At 28.7% G+C, this 12,686-nt stretch overlaps 2 protein-coding genes across 2 annotated transcripts; both read left to right on the top strand.

Moving 5' to 3' along the window:
- The first annotated feature begins 2,373 nt into the window (after positions 1-2,373).
- Positions 2,374-3,121, top strand: LOC105781969 (uncharacterized). Its single transcript, XM_012606478.2, has one exon. The coding sequence runs from the start codon at positions 2,435-2,437 to the stop codon at positions 2,966-2,968; it is 534 nt and encodes a 177-aa protein (XP_012461932.1). The 5' UTR covers positions 2,374-2,434; the 3' UTR covers positions 2,969-3,121.
- A 6,113-nt stretch (positions 3,122-9,234) lies between these two features.
- LOC105784364 (LOB domain-containing protein 15) lies at positions 9,235-10,776 on the top strand. The gene is made up of 3 exons (XM_012610219.2): positions 9,235-9,539; positions 9,669-9,936; positions 10,227-10,776. The coding sequence occupies exons 1-3, from the start codon at positions 9,526-9,528 to the stop codon at positions 10,581-10,583; spliced, it is 639 nt and encodes a 212-aa protein (XP_012465673.1). The 5' UTR covers positions 9,235-9,525; the 3' UTR covers positions 10,584-10,776.
- Positions 10,777-12,686: the final 1,910 nt, after the last annotated feature.

Raw genomic sequence — 12,686 nt, 5'->3', positions numbered from 1 at the left:
TAAAAAAGGAGAGATACGCCACTTATGGCAATAAGAGTTTGTGTAAAAATTAAAAAAGTAAAAAATTAAAACGTACAAATAAATATAATAAAACATAAAAGAAATGAAGAATACACAATAAAAGTAAATTTGAAAAAATACATAATAAGTATGTTCGGTGTTTTATTAAAAAGTAATGCCTCGTACTGATTAAGTATTAGTTTGTTTGGTATGTGTATTGTTGCCAATGCAGGAGGACGTGGGTTAAGTACGTTGAAGTGCATTCTCCTCTTATTTATGAGTTGAGAAGACGTTATGGGTAGTTATAAATATTATGTTAAAAAGAACAGATAGATTAGAACCTATAGTGAGATTATCAAAAAAAATGGCTCAAATTGTATTTATATGAAAAGTTTAAATTAAGTAATAAATAGGGATTATTTAGGTGAAATAGAAAAAGAAGGATGGCTCAAATTGTATTTATACCACAAACTTTTTTGTTCTTTTATAGTATCAGGGCAGGTTAGCTGATGCTAAACTGCACTCAATAAATTTGCGCGGGAAGAGAAATAAAATTGACCGAGTGGTAAAAAAAATTTAAAAGTAAAAAAAAAAAAAATTCCCGCGGTGGTAAAACAATTATAAATTTTAACCACAAGTATTATGCACGTTATATTATTAAGTTATAAGTTATAATAAATTTAATTAATTTAATAATTTGTTAAATATATAATTCAAAAATACTTTATTTTCTTAATAAAATATAGATAAATATAAAAATTAAAGTTTAATATCAATAAAAATAAATAGATAATTTTAAATTTTCTATCTATGTTTACAATTGAGGTGAATTATTTAAATACAAATAATATAATATTTTATAATAAATTAGATTTAATTAATTAGATTTAATAATTTTAAAATATACTCGAGTATTTTAATTGCAAATTGTATTTTTAATTGTGACAGATACTTTAACTTTCATTTTTTTTAAATTATGTGTTAAGCATATTTAAAGTCACGACCTCCCACTATTTACAATGGTCGAAGCTTTGGATCTTGTAGGCTCGAGTTCAAATCCTATCATCTATAAATACAATGTGTTGGTTTGACTTTCCCATTGTGCATGTACACATTCTATTAATTAGAATGTATCGTGTATCGTGTATTGTATTAATTAGATTTGAAATTGTAACTAATTGAATATATATTTATCTTACATAGTAATCAACCTCCAAATTACCGTAACAATGAGTGAACCAACCAACTCACTTAAAGGTAAATTTAGATGAACGATGCGTTTACTTATGATTAATGTAAAAATAAAGGTGATGATGAAATTAAATATCATTACAATATTATAACATAAGACAAAAAATTAAACTAAACGCAACGCCCGACCCATTCAAATCCACGCTAATTAAATATATTTAAGTTTTGTATGCCATTATCTACACATTCCCGTAAAATCTGCTACGCAATTCACATACACACATATCAAAGCCAAAATAGGAATGCACGATTTCTCCATGGAATCCGCAGTAAACAAGGTAACTAGTTGAATTCATGCCCAAATCTTAAATTTCTCCAACACATTAAATATAAGTTTAAAATTTTAAAATTTTGGTTCCGACTCAAATAATAATAATTAAATTTATTTAATTATATTTAATTATTAATTTCGTATTATATGTATAGTTGTATATTTAATTTATATTCTCGGTCGAATCATTCTAAGTCTTTTGAATTTTGAAATTTCAATTTTGACATAAACGCAATCGTTAATGCATTAGTTGAAATTTTAGTAAGTAAAGTGTGAAAATAACAAGTTGAGATGACATTACACATAATAATATGTTTGCTGCATCAAATTTTAATGGTTATTGTTTAGTGAGGATTGAAATTTTGAAATTTAAAAGTATAGGGACTAAAATGGTCAAATTAAAGTATAAAGAGTTAATTTGCAACTTTCATAAAATATAAGGATTAATAGCAAAATTTAATACATATATATACGGGAAGTATCGCCTTACATTTTATATCTTTTATGCGATTAATATTGCGATATTACGATTGACATAAATTAAAATTAATTGTCAAATAATATGTTAATATAGACAATATTTTAGATCGTCGATGGAGATATTAGATCGGTTGAAAAATTTACATGCATAATAAGTATAATAATTATATCGATAAATTTAAGGGTTGAATCGTTAAAATATTAATCATACAAAAAATATGAAATTATATAAAGCTATTTTAATTTTATTCCGATGTAGGTGGATGGGTTTAATTTACAAGCACGATGAATTCAATTATAACATTAAAATTTTATCATTATATATTTTTAATTTGAAAACTTGGGATCTTTTACCAGCCTTCGACTTCGGATCTTGAGCCCCCAGCTTTACAAAACTAAAGATCTACTAACAGTAGCTCATCAGTTTCCAATATGTCAAGTGATAACAGTAATAGCCATGAATTGCAACCTCAAAAAGGTATCCAAATCAAGCAAGATGACAAGTTCTTTAGCAGGCTAATGTCCAAAGAAACTTCCATGGCCAATTCTTCTTGTAGGATCTACTATGGTGGAGCTTCCGTTGCTGTTCCATTCATGTGGGAATCACAACCTGGAACCCCTAAACATACTTTTCGTGACAATGTTCTCCCTCCTCTAACACCCCCTCCTTCGTATCGTGCCTCGTTCGAGTCGAAATCGAAGCGGAAAAAGAGCTTGAAACCAACCCTTTTGAGCTCCATCTTTGCTTGTTTGAACTACGGTGCTACACCATCTTCATCTTTGGCTAATCCTTCTATGAACCGTGAGTTGATTGAAAGACGAAGGAGGTGTTTTCCGTGTTCAAGGTCATCGGTTCATGTCTGTCTGGATGATTATGGGGAAGGTATGGGATCGCCAACTTGGACGTTGTGCTTTGGGGTTAAAACAAGGAACGTGAACGAGTTAAGAGGATTATTTCAGGGATGAAGATGGCATTGCCTGTCAATTGTTAGCCATTGGATCATGTCATCAAGGTACTAATCAAGTCTAAACTTGAGATGGAATAATTTGTTGATTTTCCTTTTTCTGATTATTTTCCATTTTATTTTTGGTGTATTTTTAGAGAGATGCTATTGTGGAAACCGGAAAGTAAAAGAAAGTAGTATCAATTAAAAGTGTTTATGATCGGAAATAACTTATATTAGGATAATCCTAAAAAATATTATTATACACTCATTCATATTCAATTCATTTTCAAGTCTAATTAAATTATTTAAAACATAAGTAATTAAAATAAAAATCAAATAATATAAAAACTTTAAAATTACGGAAGTCTTGCTACTTAAAATTCAATAATTACGTGGAAATAGCAAGCTAACGTGACACCTCACATATGATGTTTACCGCATAAGGTTTTGAAAATAGCATAATTTAACTTAATAGATTTAACAACTATCATTTGAGTCATGATCGAAATTTTAATATTCAAAAAGTACAAGGATTAAAAATGACTAAATTAGAGTATATAAACTAAATTTGTAAATTACACATAGTATAGAGACTAATAGTAAAATTTTACCTAAAGTAAAATATATTGCTACACTATTCTCCGGGGTTAATTTTCTCTTGGCTAATGTCATTAAATAAACATGTGGGATGAATTAATTCTATATCTAGGGCTACCCATAATTCCTCTGCAACCCATAAATAGAAGGACGATACACTTCAGCGCATTTGAATCCACGTCCTCCTATATTGGCAATAATGCTCATGCCAATCGAGCTAAGACTTTATCGGCAACTTAAGTTAATTACTTTAGATGCTTTTTTTAATTGAGTAAATATATATTTAGGATTCTATAATTAATCTAGAGTAAATTTTAATTAAGTGATAAATTTACCTCAAAAAATTCAAAACTGAATAAACACAAATTAAATAATAAAATTTTATGAATTCTATTCCAATTATGTAGGTGGAATAATTTCTTAACTCAATGGGTGAGGGAAATTTGTTTGGCCCATGAGTACATAGGCCCAAGGAAGCCTAAAAGTCGACTAAGGGTATTCTTTTACTCTAGGTGGCTAATGGCTAAACTTGCTTATGGGTAGTTCGAAGGTCGGTCCAAAATTTATAAAGGTTTAAATAAGAATTCAAAAAATAAGTTTAAATAAAAAATTAATGTCCGTTTAAAATATGAGTTGAGTCTCGAGTTTAAATATATTATATGATGTTATTTTTATATATTATATAATTTATAATACAAAAATTAAATTTATAATAATATATAATACTATAGTGTAAACATTAAGAAATATTAAAGATATCTATGTATAAATTTTTAATAAATTTAAAAATATATAAAATCACTAAATATTAATGTTAAAAATAATATAAATACTTTTCAAAAAAATTAAAAATAATATGTGTGAGTCTAAAATGAGTTTGGGTTAGCCATATATAGGCGAACTTAAATAAAATTTTAGAGCCAGTTTTTAGTCGAACCAGACTTGAACAAACATAAATTATGTTAATATAATGTTTAAACTAAACCTGGATTCGACCCGACCCGACCCATGAACAATTCTACTAATCAGTAAAGTGCTATGGTGAAAGAGTTTCTCAACATTATATATATATATATATATATATATACACATTTTTCGAATAAAGTTCTAGGCATTGTACGAAAAATTATAAGTTAATAAGTAGTGAAATTATATTTTAGCCCTTTTAAAATGATAGATTCGTGATTTAATCCTTCTAGAACTTATAAAATTATAAGCTTACAATGAAAGAATTGTATTTTGATCTCATTAAAATTTATAATTTAATTGTGACCCTTCCAAAAAGATATCCTGACTACAACATTGATCACCGCTCCATAAAAATTCAAGAACAAAGTTTAACATGTAGTTAGAAATTAAAATCGACACCTGATTTTACAGGCCCTATTATTAACGTTGATGAATGATTGAGAATAGTTTTATTTTAGTTGAAATATGCTCTAAATCTTTATATATATATATATATATATATATATATATATTTGAAATTTAATTTTTCTACTTATAGTTTCAATAATTTAGTCCATTGACTTTTCAAATTTAAGAACTCAAGTCCAATTGTTAACACGATTAATTTTTTCTATTAAATTCAAGTTCATTACAACACCATCCTTTTAACCCTAATTATAAAGTCTAAAAACTCTACTCACAGCCTAACTGTGGGTTTAGATGGACAGTACGGTGTGATGTATTTAGCTTACTATATTTGTCTCACATCACAGTATCGCTACAATGTCTAATCTCATCACCTGCTGCTATTTTTACAGTAACCGTAAATAAACGCACCACCCATTTGAACTCACCATATCAAATATTTTTGCTTAATTTAAACCCACAAAATCCTTAAATGAATATGAAGAAAGTCAAAAAGTACCCGAACGATAACAAGTAAAAGTCTGCACATTATTCAAAGCTCGATCATTTAAGGTATACTAGTTTGACTAACTTAATTAGGCCAAAAAGAATATTGAAGGAGTTTGTAAATAATGATCATATTCCTATATAACAGTTAGGTCCAAAGTTGATGTACACTTTAATTTTGCAGATAAGATGCATGCATTTTGACCTATGCTATATAAATACAGATTTGATACGAATGTTTGTTTGGTATATAAAGTTAGAAATTCATTATTAAGTGTGAAGTGTTAGGGTTGAAAGATGGTGGTCAAGTCCTTTGATTGCATGAGTAAATAGTGAAAAGTGGGCAAATTGTGGGAACTTGAGTTCAAAAGGAGATATATAGTTAGGTTGGGTGTGAGAGAGGAAACTGGGGGCAAATAGTGAGCCTAAAAATATGGGTCAAAATAACAATTGGATGGTGACATTTTCCTTGCAATCTAAGCATAGTTATGCCTTTATTAATCCTCTCCATTTCACCACCCACTTTGATATAACATTTCTCTCAAATTATAGCCAAGCAAAACAAACCCTTTTCTCAAATTTTGCTAATAAAGAATAAATGGGAATAAATTTCACACATGACGAGATTTAAATCGAAATAAAATTTAAATTAAAACACATAATTTTCATTATAGGATGAGATTAAAATTTAGTATTTCGAAATTCCCAAAACTTCCTCATTTGAGTTTAATAAGTGTGCAATTTTTATTATGAATTATACAAGTACACGTCAAGATTAATAGGATAATTATTTGGTATATTGACAGTAAAAATTTTAACTTCACATGTGAGGTTAAGATTATCATGTGTCCTTAAATTGTATTTAAAAATTAAAATTAAATAAATAGTAAATGTGACAAAATCTCAACTTTACTTATGGAGTTAAAAATTCCCACCGATTGTGTACAACATAATTACCCAAATTACTATATAATTAAACCAAGGGTAATTATTCTATACATTGCTAGCGGAATAAAAAAAAACCTCTACAAGTAGCTTTAGAATGTTGCCACACGTCTATGTAAAAAGAATAGCATCATAAACCCGCTTGTGGAGTATAATAGGGATTTCACCTGCATTATTAGTGTGCCTGATGTAAATAAAACGTATAAAAAAAACAATGGTATAACATGATATCTGCTCTTTTTGATACAATAGCTAAAATTATCCATAGTCCCTCCCCAACCTTTAAATAGGAAGATAATGAATTTCAGCGCACTCGAACCCACATCCTCTTACGCTGACAACAATACCAATACCAATCAAACTAAAAATCAATCGGTAATTTTTTCTAAACTTTTATACAGTTTAGAGTTGGAATTAGCATTAATTAAAACATCTTCATAAATAAGGGGGCGGCTATCATTGTCACCATGTCTAAATATAAACATATCTTGGCCATGGTTCAAACAACAAATTGCGGGTAGTACAAGGCAATTCTCATCACGATTTATATTCCATTTAGGGCAACTAAGATATCCCAAAGATTATTAATTTAACAGGTGATGGGTTCTTGATTTTGACAAGAAACTAACATGCCTGCCCTTAACCCTAAGAAACCACAAATTCCTTTGATATATGTATATATATATATGTGTGTGTGATCATCAATATATATCTACTTCATAACCTAACCTTTGATTGCTTGTTTTAATTGCAATATTGTTAATCATTAACATGCAAAAGGGGTTGCCAATTTGTAATTAAAGCCACCTAAGTGCATGATCCTTAATTAATTAGGGTCGGTTGTACAATTTTTCCATTTTAATAGTTGTGTAGTTTATTGGTAGGAGACTACCTTTTACTCTCTTTTTTCTTTTTTTCTATAGTTATGAATATTTTAAACATTCACGTTTGTAATTATTTGTTGTATATGATAAATATGTATTAAAATAGCAAATAAGTGTTTTTAAGGGGAGATATTGATTTCAATTTTAGAGTCGACATTGTTGAGAGAGACACCACGAACCTTGAACATGAATCGTAAGTGGAATTATTGAAGGGTGGGTTACTCGTCAAAGTTCAAATGCCCTTTTGATATTTGAGAGTATTAAGATAAAATATTAAATTTGAAAAGAGCTCGTTTAAAATATAGATTGAATTTGAGATCCAATATTCAAAGCCGATATTCTTTACGTTTATATTAGGGTGTTTTTTTCTTTTCATTTATGTATGTGTAATTTATGTTATATGAAATTAAATATAAGTATAATATAATATTAAAAATATTTTTAAAAATATATAATATTAAAAAATATGTTAAATTGCTTATGTTTAGGAATTTAAATATATGCCAATGAGACATTGGTACAATTGGTAAAGGTAAAGGGGTCTTGAGTACTCGACTTCAAGACCGATCATGCACTATTATATGTGTGGGTCTTCGAGTCCCTTTATGCACGGTTTGTTAAATATATATAGTAGTATAGTAAAAAAAATGCATATATATAATTACTAGTTATTAAATAAAAATAATATATTTTTAAAAAATTAAAAATAATATAGGTGGGTTTTAATTAGCTTGAGTTAATTATTTACAAATATGAACGAATTTAGGAAAAATCTAAGGCTCATATTCCGCTTTGTACTTAGTTTGGACAACTATTTATGCATGATAAGATAATTATTTGATACACAAGTGGTGGAAAGTCTTTATTTCACAAGCGGGATTGAAATTTTGCCATGTGTCATTAATAAATAAATAAGGCATGTGGCAACATCTTAATTCCGCTTGTAGAATAAAAACTTTCCATTGTCATTGTACCAAATAATTATCCTTTAGGGTATGATTTTATCTTTAAAAAAATTATGTATAATATCGATACCATACATAAAACTAACTTGAACCCGTGAATACTTTTAAATTATCAAAACTTATTCTAATTATTTCATATAATTAAGTTGGAATATATCTCGACAAATTCACAAATAAGTTAGAATAAATCTAAAATATAATCGACATACCATAGAGACTTGTCCTTAAAACTTCAAAATCTTTTTTTGAGAGAATTACGATTACAAATACAATATAATTATAAATACAATATAAATATAAAAATATGTCCAACCAATTACAATATAAAATCAATTTAGTACAAAGCACAACGAACATATAACTGAAACAATAAAACCAAACGAAGCCTACCCATTACACCCGACCCAAATTTTAAATTTGATATTACACTAAGGAATCAAATTAATTTGGAATTAAGCTCTCTTCATTATATATATGTTAAAATTGTGTGACTTGAATCCTGTTTAATTCGGCTTGAAAAGTTAAAAGCGCAACTCACTTATTAAAGAAATAAAATAGAGAGGCAAAATTGGAATTTGTAGGGGTGAAGGTCCGAAGGCCGCAATACGAACATTACCGCACAAGTTGAATTCGTATAAAACTATACTTCTATTAGACGGGTTGTTTAACCCTTAAAAATTGCGCATAGGTGCAAACCTCTTGTATTGTTGTTTTTTAGTGAATTTCTCCTCATCTACTTGTGATTTTTCTCAATAAAAATTTTCTAAGTAAAATTTGCATGTTCTTATTTTTCTTTATTATTGCTTTACGATCATTTATACTATCATTATTGACCGATAATATAACAATATACGTATATAAACCACATGGTCAAGTCGTATTTGAATAATTTGATTTTCTTTTTTTCTAAAGTCAAAACATTTAAGGATTCCCACGTGAGCAAGCAGTGATAGAGCTGGCATTCATACAGTACAAATAACAACATATAAATATCCTCCTCAATTTCTTTCACACCACTTTGCTTCCATTGAAGCTCTCTCTCAAACCCCTCCTCTTATTATATATATATACACATATATATATATTAACAATCCCAAGAATCAACTTTCAGAACCCCCAATTTAGCTTCTTCTAGTAAAATACACATATCCTTTTTGCCTATAATATTCCCAATTTTTATACAAACAGTAGACCATACATACCTTTCTCTTGTATACCTTGCCTTTTAAGCACCCCTTTCCTTCATTTCTCCTCTTTCTTCCGTCTCTTCTCTTCCTTTCACCCCTGAGAAAATTTGTGTTCTCCATTTTTGAGAACATGCTTTAATGTCCAGGGAAAGGTAAGTGCCATCTTTTAAGTTTTAAATGAACTTTTAGTCTTATACATACATATATATATATATGTGTGTGTGTATATATACATATTTGTAGTGATGGGTTGTTGTTTTTCTGTGTGTGTGTGTGTTTAGGGAGAGATTTTATGAGATAGGCAAAAAGATCAAGAGAGAAGCAGATGTTGTTTCATTTGGAGGTCATCATCATCAAATGGGAAGAAGGCACATGATGGGTTGTCATGGAACCCTAAATACCATTACACCATGTGCTGCTTGTAAGCTATTGAGGCGTAGGTGTGCTGAAGAATGCCCTTTTTCTCCATATTTCTCCCCACATGAACCCCAAAAGTTTGCTTCTGTTCACAAGGTTTTTGGTGCTAGCAATGTCTCAAAGATGCTTATGGTAATTATTTCAAAACCTTAATCTTGAGTTCGAGTTTTATTTTTAGGGTAAATTACAGGTAACTTAACTATATTTTTTTTGTTACTTAAATTATAAAAAATTAAAAAATAATCATCTAATTATATGAAAACACCCAAAAATCTGAAATAGTTAATTGACAAAAAAGATAATTGAATAATTGAGTGACTATAACTTAAAAAAAAAACCGTAATTGCGTGACTAGCAATGTAATTTATCCTTATTTTTATTCTGTATCATCTGTGGGTTGTAACTGTTGTGTTGTGATTTAGGAAGTACCAGAGAATCAACGAGCCGACGCGGCAAGTAGTCTTGTTTACGAGGCGAACGTAAGGCTAAGAGACCCTGTTTATGGTTGCATGGGTGCAATCTCAGCTTTGCAACAACAAGTTCAATCTTTACAAGCTGAGATCAACGCAGTAAGGGCTGAGATAATGAAACACAAGTGTAGGGAAGCTAATCTTATACCCTCTTCTTCTCATTTAGCCTTGCTATCTTCCGGGGCTGTTTCGATCGCCACACCACCACCAATGCCACTGCCACAACCTACCACGGCTGCAGACTATAACACTATATCAGATGAAAACGTTACCTATACTTTGGATAACAAGTATTACCTAGACAACTGAAATTTAAACATTATACCCTTTTTTTTTTCTTTATTACAAAGCAAATGAAATAAAAACAAATGAGTACTAGTTTCATTGCTTTTTTTTTCTCACACAAATATGCCTTTTACCTATAATTGTTGGTTGATGTGTATCTTTCTTCTACGTTTGTTTCTTTATATATATATATATATATTGAATTACTTGTTTTCCACTTCTTTTTACTGTTGTCTCTAGTGATTGATATGGACACTACCATAAGGGGAATGGATGGGAAATTAATTCCATTTTTTTCTTAGTTAATTCATTCATTAAATTTGTATACCTTAACTCTAAAACTTAATTTTTGGGGTGTAAAATTGGATCCCTAGTTGAACTTCTGATTGTGTGTGTTGGGGAAAGAACAAGTGTGAACTCACTTCACGTGAAGTATGAACTATGAGCACATGCTAATCTGTGCGATTGAAGGATCCAATGTTATTATGAATTCGGGGGGACAAAAGGTATAGTTGTGTAGGTTAGAATAAGGTATTTTTTATATAAATATATAATGTGGGTTCTTGGATGCATGCAAATATATATATAGGGGTGAAGTTAGAAAAATTGAAGGGGCTGAAATTAAATTGTATATTTTTACGATAGTAAAAATGTATTTGTATCATTTTAATAGTTTATATCTTTATAATTTTTAAATAATTAAATCAAAATTTTATCATTTGAGGGGGGGACAAAGTACAATTTTATCATTATAAATTTAAAATTCTAAGGGGTCTAAATAAAAAATTTCCATTTTAGGGGGTCAGGACCCTGCCGGCCCCCTGATTCACCACTATATATATATATTAGTACTTTTAGATAAATAACTCAGACAACAAGTTCACTAAACAATATTTCCGATACAACACTTGATTTAAGCCTGAACTACCGAATACTCATAAAGATAATTACAGCTTCACTGTTGCCTAATCGTTTACATTCACTCTCTCCAAAATCTTTTATTTACTTAAATAATCTTTTCAACAAAAAATAACAACGTTTCATTATATCGACATTTTCAAAAGAGGATAAGCTAACTTTTCAATTTTGAAACAAGCCAGATACAAATAGAAAATCAACATATTATCTCCTTATTTCATCTCCTCATTTTCGAAATCACAAGCTGCCTTAAAATTTTGATCACCATGGTTCCTTGCAATCAACAAGATGTAGAGTCTAACCAATTTTGAACTCTTCCACACCCTTCATAATTGCCTCCAAAGGATTTGACATCACCCGAATTTTATCTAGTTCCTTTGTATATTAAATATTTTGTATTTGAGCAGATTGAGTCTTAGCTCGATTAACATGAGATTACTGCCAGTGTAGGAGGATGTGGGTTCAAGTACACTGAAACGCATTATCCTCCTATTTAAGGGTTGGGAGGGGCTATGGGAGGGGCTATGAGTAGTTCTAAGTATTATATAAAATATATATAATCAGAACCTATAAAGTTTCTAACGTATTTATTTTATTATAATAGATTTTTGTGTAATATGAATTTTATATATTTGAATTATCATCTATAGTATATATAATATAAGCATGAGTTTGGAACACTTTTAAACTAACAAAATACCGTTTATTGTTTATTATTGGTTTAAATCGTCAAAGGTCTTTATATTCTTCGAAATTTAAAATTTAGTCTCTATAATTTTGAGATACTGAGTCCCTATACATTAAAAATCTTGGTCCCTTTGTCAATTTTACCATTAGAATTGGTGATGTGGTATTTATAGAAAAAGGTAAAATAACTCTTTTATCCCTCAACAATTATATTTTATCAATTTGGTACTTAATTTTAAATAGATTCAGAGTTTGTATCATCATTTAAAAATCATTTTATACTAACATTTTATATACATTTATAATTAAATTAACATAAAAATATTTTTAATATATAATTAATATGATTTATAATATAAAAATTATTCAAATTTGATTTAATATAAACCGAACGAATAGCTCAAAATTTAGAGAGACCTTATTCGTTATTACCATTCATGAAGTAAATAACATAATTTTATTTTGAAAATTTTATATTTCTTAGAATTATTTAAAATAAATTTTTAAAATGTATTTTTATTT

The sequence above is a fragment of the Gossypium raimondii genome, chromosome 13, assembly GCF_025698545.1.
Source record: "Gossypium raimondii isolate GPD5lz chromosome 13, ASM2569854v1, whole genome shotgun sequence".
NCBI classification, from domain to species: Eukaryota; Viridiplantae; Streptophyta; class Magnoliopsida; order Malvales; family Malvaceae; genus Gossypium; species Gossypium raimondii.
The sequence above is the reverse complement of the archived record's forward strand: the minus strand, read 5'-3'. Positions and strand labels throughout refer to the sequence as shown.